Source organism: Plectropomus leopardus, chromosome 22 (assembly GCF_008729295.1).
Source record: "Plectropomus leopardus isolate mb chromosome 22, YSFRI_Pleo_2.0, whole genome shotgun sequence".
In the NCBI taxonomy this organism is placed as follows: Eukaryota; Metazoa; Chordata; class Actinopteri; order Perciformes; family Serranidae; genus Plectropomus; species Plectropomus leopardus.
Genome location: NC_056484.1, coordinates 21370705 through 21387445, shown reverse-complemented (window position 1 = coordinate 21387445; position 16741 = coordinate 21370705). Strand labels below are relative to the sequence as shown.

The 16741-nt window shown below is 38.8% G+C and overlaps 1 protein-coding gene across 4 annotated transcripts in view; it reads left to right on the top strand.

Moving 5' to 3' along the window:
* The window catches only part of sbf1 (SET binding factor 1), an 82918-nt gene that overhangs the window by 31486 nt on the left and 34691 nt on the right, over nt 1-16741 (top strand). For 2 of the 4 annotated variants that reach the window (XM_042511533.1, XM_042511531.1), the window contains exons 5-11: nt 438-548; nt 3024-3095; nt 7069-7098; nt 10668-10773; nt 11426-11558; nt 12342-12450; nt 14069-14182. In XM_042511533.1, coding sequence (XP_042367467.1) covers nt 438-548; nt 3024-3095; nt 7069-7098; nt 10668-10773; nt 11426-11558; nt 12342-12450; nt 14069-14182 — 675 coding nt within the window. The remainder of the gene's footprint in view (nt 1-437; nt 549-3023; nt 3096-7068; nt 7099-10667; nt 10774-11425; nt 11559-12341; nt 12451-14068; nt 14183-16741) is intronic. The other 2 variants (XM_042511532.1, XM_042511534.1) reach the window with 2 other exon arrangements.

The following is a 16741-nucleotide window of genomic DNA, read 5'->3' as shown; positions in this document are numbered from 1 at the left end:
TAAATAATATGTCTCAGGAACACCTGGAGGAAATTCCTTAAAATGTGGCACAAACATCAACTTGAGATCAACAATTAACTGATTAGCTTTCGGTGGTCAAAGGTCAAGGTCAGTGTGGCCTCACAAAACATGTTTAACTAAACTCAAAATTTCATGCGTAACTGGATATGTAATTTAAGTGATGACATTTTAGATCCAAAAAGTCTAAGGTCAACTTAACTGTTCATAATATTTGACAAAAACACTTTTTGGCCATTACTCAACGTCATAACTCAGGAACAGAATAACGGAACAGAAATGTATTTAGAGACATTTTCTGCCCGGCACTAATTTTCTTTGCTGTTCATATTGTGTTATTACAGTAACCAGTCTATGTGGCTCTGTGGCACGCCTTTGTTGACCCTTGACCTCTGCAACCCCCCCTCTCGTTTGCACAGAACTGTCTGGGTCTGATCTACACCGTCCATGTAGATGGCCTGTCTGTCCCCTTGGAAACGGTGATCGGAAATCTCCTCACCTGTGTCATCCCCATCGCTGGAGGCTCCCAGGTAACTGCTGACTGTTAATCTCTTCCTCACAATAAAACTGCACTGCCCTACAAAGGGAAAAGACAAAGTCTTGATTTGATGTCATATAAACAGAAGCTGTTGATAACAGTTAACCAAGGAGAAAGATTGACAGTGACTCAGTATTTTTCGTCTCATCTCTTTTGCTGTTACAACTCTTTGGCTTTGCTGGGTGGTACACACTCTATGTTAGCACATGCCTTGCTCAGCAGTGCAGTTTCTTCAGGCAGAAAGCAGTGTAGAGACGAAGAGCTTGGCGCAGCCTGCTATCTTAGTGCCTTGTTCAGCATGAACAGCTGGTATCGCTAAACTTGCATTCATGTCAGCCTGGTACAACAAAACAGTATTAACTGTGGTCGAATTCTACATCCCTTAATGTGTACTGTATATGTATGCGTGTAAAGGGATTATGATATGCACATGCAGAGGTGCTTGTAACGTGCAAGCACACTGCGTTGTGCATGCATAATTAAATAATTAATGGATTACTTTCTACAGAGAGTCACGTGGTTTTAAATATGTTCTTCTAATGTTCTTAAAGAGCTGGTTTTACAGCACATCTTTGTTCCTGGAGTGGAATGTATATACAGTGCTGTCAGTTGTGCTGTAAACACAATTTAGTAGAGAAATTTTTAGCATCATCTCTGTTCATTTTGTTATGGGTGGGCCTGTCACAGTAATTATGTCATTGACTTGATATATCGATATGACCTCTATTATTTTGCTGAATTCAATATTTTAATTTGCTGACATGCTTGTTCGTTTACATGAGGATGTCACTAACATGACACCAGAATAAACAGCAGGGTTTTCCTGACCACAATAAGACTTGGGTGTAGCCATTATCCCTTTTTTCCTCTCCACCTGCCTACTTGCCCAAAGAAAAAAAAAGCCAAAAAATAAAACAACACTACAAAGCTAACACAGGGTAGCTCACCGGTAGCCTGCAGCTGCACTTCTGTGGAGGAGTGGAGGAGGCTCACTTCTGATAGTCATTAGCTCAGCAACCACTTATAATGAGCCAAAAAGTTTGTCATTTGTAGTTTTAAATTCCAGCAACTTCACCCTCCACTCAATTTATCAGCAAGCCCCCTAACAGGTGTTAGTTTCTTTCATATTCCAATTCCAATGTTTAAATATTCTTAACAATTAAAAGCTTACTGCTCTTTGGAAGGATGTACTGACATCATGCTAATATATTGTAATATAATTATGTTAGTTATATCAGTAAATGGTCTCAAAAGACAATAATGTGATATTATCACAGTTATTTCTGACAAAATATTAGGGGTATGGGAAAAAATCAATACAGCATAGGATGATAATTTGCCCGGCAATACTGCATCGATACAAGGTTGCAAAGTACTAGTATTTTTATTACATAAATTATTAATTTGCAAATACAAATTCGGCTTATGATAGCTTACTAAAATAAAATCAATTGCTCTGTCAGTACACTAGACACATCTTGCTGCAATCAAAATAATTGGCTGTGAGATATACAGATATAGATATAGATAACAAAATTTTAACCTATTTGATGAAACAGATGTTGACAAAGTTTACTTTCAGGGTCATAATTAGCAGTTGAAAATAAGTAATATATAGCAACATGTCATGGCAATACTCGCAAAACGTTTAAAATTGCAATAATTTTGTGTTGTGACGCAAGTATTGTGATATCGTATTGTGAGGCCTCCAGGGATTCCCACCCTTACCATATAATATCTAAGAAAATATTTATCGTGACAGGCCTAGTTATGTGCTTTCTGGGAGACATTTATTTCAAAGCTCTGCGAAACACAAAGCCTCCTTTGTGTTTGATTAGTGCTTCTTATCAGATATACACAGAATCATTTCATTTTGCAAGCAGACAGCAATCCTTCCATTTATAACCAGATAAACAAAACAATCATGTCTGTGTTTTCTTTTAACTGGTGTATCAAATCTGAAATCCCAACTAAATACTTTAGACCAAGCTTTTTTTTTTTTTTATTTGTTTTTTTTTGTTGATATGTTTGTGAAGTCAGCCAATGAGAAAAGTTTTTTCCCTTCATGCTGAAGTTACAGGAAATACATGAATTACATGAACCAGCAGAATTGTGTGTTACTTTAGAGCATGTTTGGGCTACTTTGAGTTTTTTTTTTTATTTCTTATTCTTTTATTCTACCATTTCTCTCTCTTAATTCATTTCATGTAGTTTGTAAAAAACATGTTTTGTTTATCTTAGCTGAAGTAAATAGGGGCTTCTGTCTGTATTTTTAATGATTTCTGGAAGCACATAAACATTCTTTCATACCTCTTCATGCCGATGGTGAACAGTACAGTACAGTAGGAAGTGTCTGTTTTCTCTGAACACACATCGGTTGAAGCCTCCCACTGTGGTTTCCACATGTTCTAACCCATGTGTGTCATTTGTGTGCACCCCACTGTACACTGGTTCCTCTGTGTTACAGATAGATGAGTCCCCAGTTTGTAGTTTAGACAAGGTTCCTCAGGCCTGTGACTGGCTGCTGGCCTGTCTCCAGGTAACTTTCCCGTCCTTGCAAGCTTGACCAATCAACAGCCAGCTCAATGTTATTGATTCTGTTCATCAAACAGAACCGAGTTTGTTTTCTTTTCTTTAAGGAATGTGTTCTTTCTTGCAGTCATTTCAAATCATGCGTGATTGATGGCGCTTGACCTGCTTTTTTGTGTGTTTTGTGATCAAACAGTTTCTACGGAATCATATTAATCATTTAAAACATTCAGTTATTTTTGTCATCCCTCACTTTTGTTATTAACTTGATTTGTTGCAGCTATTTGGCATTTTAAAGCAGATTATTGACAAGTTGTCTTCCCCACACACACACATTCAAAGTGGTTGCTGTGCAGGTCGTAGTTTAGTTGCTGGGTGACCATATGGGACGGCAGATGGCTTCCTACCGGGCAGCACAGCGTCTGAATGAGAGAATCAGATCTAATCAGTATTAACACACAAACAGACCCAAACAGCAGAGGCTAATGCGCAGCTCACCTCACACACTAACACACATGTGAAAACACAAACACTCGTTGGTGCACAGGCAGTTTGTCTCTCTTAAAACAAACACTTACTATATATAATATTTGCTGCGTCTTTCCATCCAAGCACAAGCAGTTCTGTACCTTCGACTCAGGACGACGACAGAGTTACACAAACACACGCTTACACACATTCCTTTAACTGTTTAATCACACAGGATGTTTCTATCAGCTTCACTAAATGTCTGTCATTACCACAGTCTGTCTGTTCAGGTCAGCCTCAGCCCAAACACACACAGCAGAATAACTCCAGCAACGTGACACCGAACTCATCTCTGACATTAGTCATGTTGTCGTGGCAACATTGGCGTACACCAAACAGCTTTTGACTCAGACCTTCTGCAGAGGCTTAGTGGAGCTTGCATTTCTATGTCTTTGTAAAACTGTGTTGGTGACAGTGGTTAGCATTACATAATTGTTCATGTTACAATGATTGTAATAAATGGGTGTGGGTATGTTAGCACCATGTGATAATATTTTCCTGTCAGAACTCTTTCAAGTTATTTAAAACTTTTTTACTTGAGAGAGAGAGAGGCTCAGTGTGAATTCAGAAACTTAAACGTCTTACATGTTGAATTGTTATTGTAAAAAAGAAAAGAAAGAAAAATCGATATTCAAACAGGGTTGGAAAGAGTTTTATGTTTCTATTAAAAGACATTTTAATAATCTCTTTCCTTTGGTCACACATTTTGGTTAGTCCAAATCCTGAAATCCTTTTTTTTACATCAAATGTTTTGTTTAAGACATTCAACACATTCACATAGCAGCAAAACAGTATTTGCTATGCAAAGATGTCTTGAGCAGAGACTGAAGTTTTGCTCCCCCTGTTTTCACCATAGCGTCTCTGCTCTTTATTGAGGTAGATATCCCGGCATAACATGGTTTTTAGAGCATGTGAGTCCCTGTGTATATTGCCCAGTGGCTAACTAGTTGATGCCACTCTGCACTATGCTCAGACTGTGGTTACCTCTGAGAATGGCGTCCCTATCCATAATAGTGAACACCATTGTTTCAGAAGCATAACGCCCACCCTCTGGTTCCCCCTAGGTCAACAGTGTTAGCTTTCTCAGCAGTCCTGCTGTTGTTAGCACCATTCATGATGGTAGCACCATTTACATTGGTAGCACTACTTATGCTGGTAGCGCCATTCACACTGGTAGCACCTGTCATGCTGGTAGCACCTTTCACGCTGGTAGCACCTTTCACACTGGTAGCATCGTTCACGCTGGTAGCACCTTTCACGCTGGTAGCACCGTTTCCTGTGGTAGCACTGTTTCCACTGGTAGCACTGCTCCTGCTGGTAGCACTGTTCACACTGTTACTTCCATTCTTGCTGTTAGCCACTGGCTCAGCCACCTCCATATTGAGGACTGTGCAGGTACCCTACTGCAGCCTGTGAATCATAGATATGCTTTGAATGTTCCATGAAGCTCCTTTAAATGTTGGCATTGTAAACTGCTTATTCACCGTTAAAGAAGGGAAAGTTTAACCAGCGTAGCAACAGAAACTAAAGAGATGGGACTTATTGAATGGTCAGTTTGGCAAAAGCTTGATCAACTGCCGGCACCTTAACTTAAAATCTACAGTTACATGCACTTGTATGTGGCAGGCTGTCAAATTAACATCTGCTGACTGACTAGAAGGGGTCTGAAGTCCTGCCATGTAACTTTGGACTGTGAGTGAACTGGACTAAACTGTCCTCATTTATCTTTAAAAAAAACTTCTCAGTTGCAGCACTTTACAAGTGTGTGACTTCAACAGGTTTACAAGCAGGATGTTACAACACTGCAGTCGTTTATCTGAGTCGTTTACACAACCCTAATGTGGAGTGAACTTCAGGCTGTTGGCCTGACGCGAGACATGGTGAATGACAAAGGTGGAGCAGCAGGGTGGCCTTAACACAGAAGTGACAAACCATTGAGTTCTTATGCATCCTTTCTCATTAAGCCCCCTTGAACAATGTAGTAAATCCCCACAATCTGTACAATATATGACCTTGAGCATGACCCTTCTTGTAGAATAGTATCAGATTTCCCATGATGTGGAATGACTTCTGTTTACAATGGAAGAAAGTCAAGTGCTCATCCATCAGCGATTGAGCTGTTACAGGAAAATGTGTGAATCTGTCTCAAACATGAATTCATGTGACAGAGGGAATTCCAATCCCTGTTCCTGTTACACTGCCAAGCGCTCTGACTGACTAAATGTGATTTAGGAGGAACACATTAGAGCTGTAAGGCATAACCGGCATCAAACTGAAAGTTGTACAAGTTGTTCTGCTGGAGGTCATTGCCACTTTTTGTCAGTCGATCACATGGTGAGACACACATCACGTAGCCATGTGAACTTCAGTTTTTCCCTTTACCTCAGATCACTACAGTGTGACAATGAGTTTGAGGTTAGAAGGTGATTTCAGGGCAGGAAGTCAGCTGTTTGCAGTATTAATTTGACTACTTGGTGTAGTTTAAAGCCAAACAGTGGTCTGACGTTCCCAGTTTCAGAGTTCTTAGTTAAGATTAGTTGTATTTTCTTTACTTTTTCAAGGCAGTCGGTTTCCATGATTATTTTAAGTAACATCAGCTTTACAGTGTGTTTGTGAAATAAAACTCAGTAAAAGTCTTGTTCTCACTAAGGAAACGGTTTTCAGCGTACAAAAATAAACAGGAGGTCTGCGTGGCTGCAAGGTGTGGTTATATTTCTGGGGATGTGCACATCAGGCTGCAGCATAGGGTCTACGCATAGCCCTCATACAGCATCAGTTTGATGCAGATGTGTAAAACCTGCTTTACTGTTACAGTGTAATTTGAATACTAAATGTAGATGGAGGAACTCATTCCATATCTTCTGATCAGTTCTCTTGTCTCTCACAGGGCAGAAGTAAACGTTGTGTTCAGTAAGGCTCCTGTGTACCTCCATAATGTGTGTGTGTGTGTGTGCGTGTGTGTGTGTGCGTGCGTGCGCGCGTGCGCATGTGCGTGTGTGCGTGTGTGCGACCTACAGTAAACTGAGTAATACTAATCTGTATACCCCTCTGTTACATTATTGTTGTTATGAAAGTCATTTATCAGTATTTGTACTGTTGTTGCTCTCTGTGTGTTCGTCTAGAGTCAGGAGTGGAATGACATTATGGATCACCTGTTGCTGTGCTGCTGAATGCTAAATGATGGCTATTTATTTTGCATGCGTGTCTCTCATGTCTTATGTTTGCACTCATCTTTATTTTTTACACTCCATCATCCTGCAGATCATGTTTTCGACGTAATTATTTGTGCAGCTTAGTTTCTTTGCCATGCTGATACATTACTGTCATAATGTTGTTATGTTTGGGTCACTCCTGTAATTTCTAACCTGTGTCTTATCCTGGGGGTTGTGTGTGTGTGTGTGTGTGTGTGTGTGTGTGTGTGTGTGTGTGTGTTTTCGCGCTGGGTGCTCATGTAGCCGGGCCAGGAGGAGAGAGAGGAGAGTTTGGTACGCCAGCCTGACTTCATTCTCCCCCTCGCCACCAATCAGCCCCAAACTTTCTCTGCTTCCCTTTTGCCACCCATTCCCCTCAGCCGATCCACGCACGCCTCCTGTGGCAGGAGAACCAATCAAAATGCTTTGACACAGACTTAATATGTGACCAACAACTGATCATTTCAAATTAAGTACACATCAGATATGAGCCTCTGAAGTTGTACTTTTTTCACACAATCACAACACAGATAAGGTAGTTTTGAATAAATGTACAGGTAAGGATTATCCCTTAAACCCCGAGTTTATAACTTAAAGACTCCATTTAGCATCAATAAGCAGCAGATTCATAACACATTCCAGGGTTTCCCCAACATTCATTTATTTGTGACGGCCAGCCACTATTAAAACATCTGCTTCAAAGACTTCAAACGCTACTTTGTGGGGCACTTAATTGTCTTTGCAGTTTATTAGTTCCTACAATGCAAAATCTTTTCAGTTGATTTTACTAAAGAAAATCTATGAAACACATTGCCTTAAAAAATGCAACTAAATCTAACTTTACGACTTAATTTTTGTTAACTTTACATCTAAGTTTACTTAAAATTTAGTTATATTTATTGAATTCTGTGAAGTTGTTGCAACTTAAAAATAATAATAAATCAAATTTACCCTCCTAAGTTTTAGCAACTTTAATAAACCAAGGATACTGAGCTATATATTTGTATTCTGCTGGTTCCAAACCAGTCATATTTGTATTTTCTTAAACATATCAACAACACAGAATTCACAGATCTCTTCTTCATCATTAGCAAAAACCTCTTTGTGATGATCAAGTTGAGTCAGACTAACTTAGTTTACTGAAGTTGCCAACACTTAAATTGAGTGGTAGAGTACTCTGAGCACAGGTGAAGCAGCAGAATACCAGGTGCATTTAAAGTGAAACTTAACCATTCATTCTGCTGCATCTAAAAGTATTTCAGTGAGTATGCATTCATCTGCAGCAGCTGCTCTTCTCATCCATTGATCTGATCTGATCTAATCAGCTCTTAATAGATCAAAAGATCAGTTATCTACTTCATGAGTCACAAATTGCTGCTGAGAAAAAAAAATTGAGCTCCGCCTGCACTGCATTCAAGGACCTGCAGAGACCCTTAGAATTTAAAGAGGGGACACAGAATGATACATCACAAACATACATCATACACATGCATTTAAAAGACAAAACAAAGTTTTCTGTTGTCGTCACAAATCTGACCTTCATTTTCAAATCTCAAAGGCCAAACAATGAATTGGGCACACCTGATGATCAGATGTTGGATCACAGTATTGTATTGCTAACAGCTCGCCTCTAGTTGCTGATGCTAATTCTGCTGCTGCTGCTGCTGCTGCTGCAGAGAGCATGAAATAATGCTGCACTTTGTCCCCCTCAGCTGAACACATTCATACTGACTGTGGGTACATTTGAGACACTTCAGGTGAAGCTCTCTTTCAGAAACTGGTTTGTGAACATTGAAAGCCCTCTGGCAAAATGAAAAAATACAAGTGGAATATCTGCTGTTGTTCAAAATAGTATTCAGGTGTTGATACAAGTGCTTTCATGTAATTTTGTTCTCTCCGTGTACACTGCATGGAAGTGTGATCATCTGGGAAAAATATCTGGATTTTTATTTTGCCCATTATTGTGCAACCCAAATTGATGCATAGAGGCCTGTTAAACATAAAAAATTGTACCGATTTTAAAGTGATCAGTCATTTTTGTAAGTGGGGTTATATGGATCACTTATTATATTACATATTACAACTAGTAGATATCAATAGTAGTTTGGAGAAGCAGGCTAGAGTCGGACACAGAAGCTATGCAATGTACTGCTGTGGATGGGGGGCAGCAACAAAACATATTTTAGCTATCAAAAAAGTCCAGAAAAATCAGTATCAGTTTAGGTTTAAGCTAGATTGTAAGTATTTTTACTGCTTTACCTCAATGTCGGGCAGTGGTTTCTAATGGGAAAATAAAGCCGTTATATCACTCTCATCAAAGCCAGACTCAATCGATGGAGATCCGAAAGGCTTTCTTGTTGAAACAGGCTGTCTGACAGAAATGTAAACCCAGGAAAATACTCTTAACCCCTTGAAATCTGAGAAATTGGCCTCATTTTTGTTGTCAAAAACATGGGAAAAGGTCACCAGAAATTTAAGAAGAATTTTCCCAAATTAAATTACAAGAAATTAAATATTACAAAAATTACAAAGAAAAAAGTAAGCAAACAAAAGCCGTTATCAGCCCCCCATTGAACATTTGTTCCCAGCTTTTTTAAAAATGTATTTATTTATTTTATTCAAATCTACTGATTTCCTGCAATTTGCATAACATTTCTTACCAAGTTGCTTTCCCATGTTTTCAAAAGACCTGAAGGCACCTGAATGCTGCAACAAAATAAGTGATGTCGATCCTGCTTTCAAAGGGTTAGTGTAGTATACACTTAAACTGATATTGATTCTTTTTTTTTTTAGGTGGCTAAAATACATTTTGTTGCTGGCCCCCATTTACAGCATTACATTGCTTAGCTTTTCATCTCCAGCCTTCTTCTCCAAACTGGGGGCATGCTGACTGCCATCTGCAGTATGTAATACACAAACCATGGATTAGTAGCCCATACAACCCCACTTAAAAAAATCTCCTTTTTAATTAAAATAATGAGTCTCAGACGTTTCACATACAATAGAAACCATGTTCCCAAGGTATTCTGTGTCCAGTAGTCATGTGATCTTGCCTCAAACAGCCTCATCTTGTGCTAAAATGCTTAGTTGTTTTGTATTATTTTAACCGTACTGTATTGATTTGTATTTTTGCAGTCTAAATTATTCTCATTCCCACTCCCGGATACGCTTGTTATCCTAACAACACACAAGTCGATATTTATTGGCTTAGTCGTCTGTCTGGAGCATAGTAGACTTCCAGATTTACAAAGTCAATGTAGTTATGTAATAAAGGGCATATACAGTAGACACAGTGTAGTGCAAATTAGAGATGCTGAATTTCCTCCCTGTGATAAGCAGTGTCTGTGCTGCAGACACTTTGTTTTTTACAGATTACAACTCAGATCAGATTCTACAGATTTAAAGGTTAATTTTATCCCCAGACATGCTTCATGACCTTAAGCGAATCATCCATACAGATTCATCCTGATCAATCTCATTTGCTCACATTCAACTGTGGTGGAAAAATCGCCTGCGCATGACACCTGCCATGTCGCTGGGATTTCTCTCTCTCCCATAAAGGCTCACTGACACGGGGCTGCCGGTGTTGTTTTCGCAATAAGGCCGTTGGCATGGAGTCCCACCCGGCTCCATTCATGTCCCGATCAGCTGGAATGGCTTGTGTTTTATTTGTCATGTACCTGCTAAGCTTCCGGGATTCTCCATCTCTCTGTCGCTGACTCACGCTGCTCACCGGACACGCACAACTGTGATTAAACCACGCTGTCAAACCCCTGATTTTCTCAGAAACACCAATCGTTCTTTGGTTTCCTCAACCTCCCCTGTTAATCCTTCTTTTCTCTCCGCTCTTTTTTCATCTGTAGAGGACAATAACGTTAGGTGCTGGCGACCGGCAAGTTATCCAGACTCCCATCGATGACTCGCTGCCTGTCAGCGGCACCAGCGTGGCCCAGCTCTTCAGACAGCTTGGTATGGTTTGAAGATGTTGATAATTGTCTTACAGAATGTCTAGAAAGCCTGCTATAAGTGCTGTTTCTAGTGCTGCATTTAGATGCCTATGACAAATATTTAAACCTAATCTAACCTAACCTAATCCCCAGCAAATTGTTGTAATTTCTTTCAAAAACATGGGAAAAAAGGCAGTGAGCAACTTGTTAAGAAATGTTTAAGATATGGCAAGAAATTAATGGATTTAGAAAATTGTTTCTTTTTTTAAAGCAGGGGAAAAATGTTTAGTGGGAAAAAAAAATAAAAAAGCAAGAGAAAAAAATATTGATAATTATCATAATTTAGTTACATATTGAAAATAAAGTCACAGAAATATTATCATTTTTAAGAACTTTCTTCAGGTCATTTATTTTTTTATTTTTTTACTACAACTTTTATTAACTTTGAAGTGTAATTTAATTCTGTTTTAACTAATTTTCAAGTTAAGCTAATTTGCTCAGGGTTACAAGGGTTAAACCTCTAGCAAATGTTTTTAAAATATCCCATCACAGCAGAATTTTAGCTCATGAGTTTACCCGGATAACTAACTTGCACTAATACTGGTAGAATATATGACATTGTTTAGCGTCCTGGACTCCCTGTGATGTCTCGTCTCTGCTCTCTCGTCCCTCAGGTATAGTCAACGTATTGTATCTGTTCTGTGCCGCACTGACGGAACATAAGATCCTGTTCCTGTCCAGCAGTTACCAGAGACTAACAGATGCCTGCCGGGGGTTGCTGGCCATCATGTTCCCCCTCAAATACAGGTGGGATTCCACTCCTCAGTTTCTCCTTGCATTCGTCTCAGCGTTGTGAACATGATATCTCAAGAATGCCTTGATGAAATTTCTTCCAATTTGGCAATAACATTGGCTTGGACTTAAAGATGGACTGATTCGATTTTGGTGGTCAAAGGTCAAGGTCACCGTGACCTTGTGTCTGTCTCATTCTCATGAACCAGATATCCCAAGAACAACTTGAGGGAGTTTCTGAGAATTTGGCACGACTGTCCACTGGGAATCAATGATGAACTGTTGTTTTTTGTCAAGAAATCATACACTAATTATGACAAAATTTCACACAAATGTCTGGCAGGAGCTGCTTACATTTTTTATTTAAAAGGTTGAAGTACAGCTTCACTGTGACATCATAATGTTCTGCAAAAGTACTTTTTTTTGGCCATTAGTCAGTGTCATATCTCAGAAACAAAAGGGGAAACATTTGATTAGAGATTAAAATGGTGACACAAATCTTCAAACTGTGCTGATTGTAGAAATCTTTGTCGGGTTGAAGATATGTGTGATGCATCCACATTTTAGAAATTATAGCTTCTTTGCAGCAACATCCATATTTGAAACATATTTGTCTACTGTCGTTTTTTTTTGACTCTGGACAGACGATGTAAACTGTAACTGCAGTTACAGTTTTTGACTGGTTCACAGAGGTAAAATCACAAGGAAGTAATTCTAGCTGTTCTGAAACAATATTGCAAGGTTGAATCAAAAGTAGTAGTAGCAGATGTGCTAAATCATTTTTTGTGTCCCTTCCAGCTTCACCTACGTTCCCATCCTGCCGGGGAAACTACTAGAGGTCCTGAGCACCCCCACCCCCTTCATCATCGGTGTTAATTCATTCTTCCGCTCTGAGACACAAGAACTGGTGGGTTCTCGTGTCAGGTTTTTTTTGTTGTTGTTTTTTTTGTAGGCCTGAAATGTATGTTTGAATTATAAAAAATTTAAACAGATACTTTAAGTCCATATGTTTGAACTGAGTATAACAGTGATAACCACTGGACTGGAATTTTTCGACCACAGTATTTCACTAAAAGCAGTATGAGCAGTGCTGTTACAATATCAACACTCAGTGTGACAATACCGACTTGACAATACTGTCGCTCATTCGTCTCCATAATAGTTTTATTGGAGATTGTTGGCGATGCGTTCTGAGAGAGAAAATGAACAGACATAAAGCAGCCAGGGAAGCAGTCTGAAGCAGCAGAAAATGTTGGCACCTCACAGCCAGCTGGAGGACAAAATGCCAACTACACACAAATGCACTCCATCAACAATAAACAAACAGCCAGTATCATTAAAAAACCCAGCATGCACTGTGTGCAAGATAGACTGGCTGGAACACCTGCTGCCAGTTTCCAGCTGTGGGAAACAAATGAGATTAAAAACAAAAAATCTTAGTGTCAAAGTTAAACGCATTGTGCCATAATTTAACCTTTTAAAACCTGAACTGACACACTCATTTGTGCTGCTTTGAGGTGCCTTTCACAGATATCTAAACTCTTAAACCCCAAGAAGGCAATGAGTTCACTGGCAAGAAATGTTCTCCAAATTGATAGAAATTTGTAGATTTAGAAGATTATTAAAAAATCAAGGGAAAAATGACCATTAAACTATTTTTGTTTTGTTTTGTACATCCCCCCCCCCCCCCGTTTTCTGGTACTTTTTTTTAACTTTTTTTTTTTAAATTATTATTATTTAACTTTATTTTTCACCAATTCCTTGCAGTTTTTTCTTTAATTACTTCTTTAGTTGCTGATTTCATTCTTCTTTGAAAGAAGTCAAGGCAGTTTGCTCAGGTTTCAGAGGGTTAATAAACTTCAGGGGCTTTCAAAATCAGAGGTCAAACTATTCTATGAAAAAAACCTGTTATATACTTTAATTTATAGCCTCGGTTACTCTGACATGGATCTGACTTTTGATTACAATGAAAAGAATGTTTCATTTAAACTCTCACTGACCCATTCAGCAATGGTTCATCCGTCTTTTAATAAACTGTCTGATGCAGTGCTCTTTACAGACCTTGCCAAGATAAATGATACCAACATACATGACAAAAGTCACTGTCTACATCTGCTGGTCAAAGGAATAATTATCTGCTGTCTTATTGAAGCCTGATGAGAGTGTAATGAACCTCCTGTTAGAGATGTCTGGCTGTGTGCTGCTGTGTGCCGCCCTGATGTAGCCATTGTGTCACATCACAACGGGACGCTGTGTTTTGTACTGTAGTCACATGCCCTTCAACAATGTAGGAGCCGTCGTCAGGGTCAGAGGTCAGAGGTTATCACTGGGGCATCCCCTTCTGCCGTCTGCATTGAAATATGACTGTTTTTTGTTTGATAGTCAGCATCCTGAAATGAGCAGCTGTTGACAGAGATAACCGTCTCTGCATTTGTCTTTCAGTTGCTGCAATCAGCTCATGTATCATGCTTTTATCAACAGTCTCTGAGATTAAAAAATAAATAATTAAATTTATGTGTTTTCAGTTGGATGTGATCATCGCCGACCTGGACGGTGGCACGGTGACCATCCCTGAGTGTGTCCACATCTCCCTGCTGCCTGAGCCGCTCCTCCAGCAGACCCAGACTGTGCTCTCCATGGTAAGAGCTGCAGCGCTGAACACACCCATAACACACACTAAGAGTCTGTACTGGGAAACCTCATTAACATCCAGTGGGTGGTTTCTACCAAGCAGTAAATTCCCCAGCGGCGCTTTATGGGATGAGATGCCAGGAAGTTCTTGGGGGATTGTTTTCTTCTTATTTCTCTGCATCACTTATCTTTCGTTTTGGCTTTGGTGTTGTTGATTTTTACAGTTTGTTTTGTTTTGCAAGTTTTTAGTGATGGATTGGATCTTTATGCCTCTGGGCCAGCCGTAGTTGTTGTCAGAGGCATTATGTAGCGTTTGTCATTACGTTTGTCCGTCTGTCCCATTCTCGTAGACGCGATATCTGAAGAACGCCCCGATGGAATTTCTTTAAATTTGGCACCAACGTCCACTTGGACTCAGCAATAAACTGATTAGATTTTGGTGGTCATAGGTTAAAGGTCAAGGTCACTGTGACATTTTCTGTTTAATTCTAGTGAATAGAATATCTTCAGGGATTTTCTTTTTCCAGATGTTGCACAAATGTCCACTAGTACTCAAGAATGAACTGATTGGAGTTTAGTGGTTGAAGGTCAAAGGTCACTGTGATCTCACAAAACATTTTTTCCATCCGTCCATCTCATACTTGTCAATGCAATATCTCACGAACGCCTTGAGGTAATTTTTTCAATTTGGCAGAAACGTCCTCTTGCACTCAATGTTGATCTGATTAGGTTTTGGTGGTCATATGTCAAAGGTCAAGGTCACTTTGACCATATCTCTCTAGTTCTATTAAATGGAATATCTCGAGATAGCCTTTAAGGAATTTATCAAATTTGGGACCAACATCCACTTAGACTTTATGACCTGATAAGATTTGGTGATCAAAGGTCACTGTGACCTTTTTTTATTGACTAGGTTTTGTTGGTCAAGGTCAAAGGTCAAGGTCAACCTTTCATCTGTCACACACAGCATACGTATATACAGTATGACGTCCTCCATTGTCTTCAGCAATTATTTATTAAGGATGGTGTGGTTTTGGCCCCTCTAAAGTTTATTTCCATATTTTTTCTGTACATTTTTAAAACAGGACATTAATTCTTTTTACTGTACATTTAAGTATTTTCATTTATTTACAAATGGAACAGTAAGGTTAAGTTTCAGTAAAGGTGTCCATGTTTTTTTCTTTTTTTCTTGTGGTTTAGTTTCATTTCAATAGAAGCTGGATGCTATGCTGCCACCAACTCGGCTGGTGTTACAACCATATCGCCATTGTGTTCATATCACACAATCACACACTTCAAATAACGCTAGCTTATATCAAGCACTTTAATGCATCCTGCAGCGTCAGCCCCTTCCAGTATTTCAGTGCCAGCCCATTCTGAGAAATGATTGTTTTTATCTTTTAAAGCATGTAAACAAATGATTTTCCAGCTTCCCTGTTCTCTTATTGATATCTGAAGAATGTATTAGTTTATTTCCTGCTTCCTTTTGTTGTACTGTGTGCACATTACATAACAAATGTGAGATGACTGTCAAACAGTGGGATGTGTTATTTCAGGTGTGAGGATCACAAAGGTGCTGCTGCAGGAAATTCCTCTCAGTTTATGATTAATTTACTGCATAAGTTTTTACAATTGTAGCCACCTGCATAACATGGTATGTAGACATAAATAATTTGACATATTGGCAGTGCTCTAGACTTTGCTGTCATGCTGCTCTGTCAGGTCACGTGCTGTAAACAATCTGCTGCACAAACTAGTTTCGATGTCGCTGTTTTTTTACAGAATTAAACAGCACTCATAAAACATCTGCACTCTCTTAACTATATTATGGTTTATTCCTTTACTGCATGAATAACAGTGGATGTAATTTGGATTTTATGACACTGATTACCAGAACTAAAAGACGGGCCACACAGCCTACCTCTGCCTGTGCGTGACGGTGACCTCGATAAACTGCTGCGGGTGGCACGTGTGCACTGTCACAGACTGTCATGCTGTTGCAGCGCCATTTCCTGCCAGCATCTATCTATAGAAAAGCCACAATAAGACAAATGAACAAATTCTGTCCATAGAATGCTAGAATTTGAAATGGAAAGGTGAAGTATTAAGTTAAAAGTATATATATTTCTTTCTTGTCTGTGACATATTCTGCTGATAAAAACATTAACCCTTCTGAGCTTGAGCAAACTGGCTTGATTTCTTTAAAAACATGGGAAAGCGGCAATTAGTGATGAAAGGAGAGAGGATCCAAAAATTGGCAAGAAATTAGAAAATAAGTATAAGAAAATTATCTGAAAATCTCGGCAAATTAAAAACGTAATAATATTTTTTTCTAAAAATATTGTAAAATTATTTCAAATTTGTAATTATGATAATTATTACAGTTTTACCTACCTTTTTTAATTTTCTCCTATTTTCTACAGATTTTTTTTTTTTAACCCCAGACCATTTTTCCTAGCTTTTCTTCATTTTAATAATTTAATTTTATTAATTTAATAATTATTCCTTGCAATTTCTGAAACATTTCTTTGCAAGTTGTTCATGACCTTTTTCCCCATGTTTTGTGA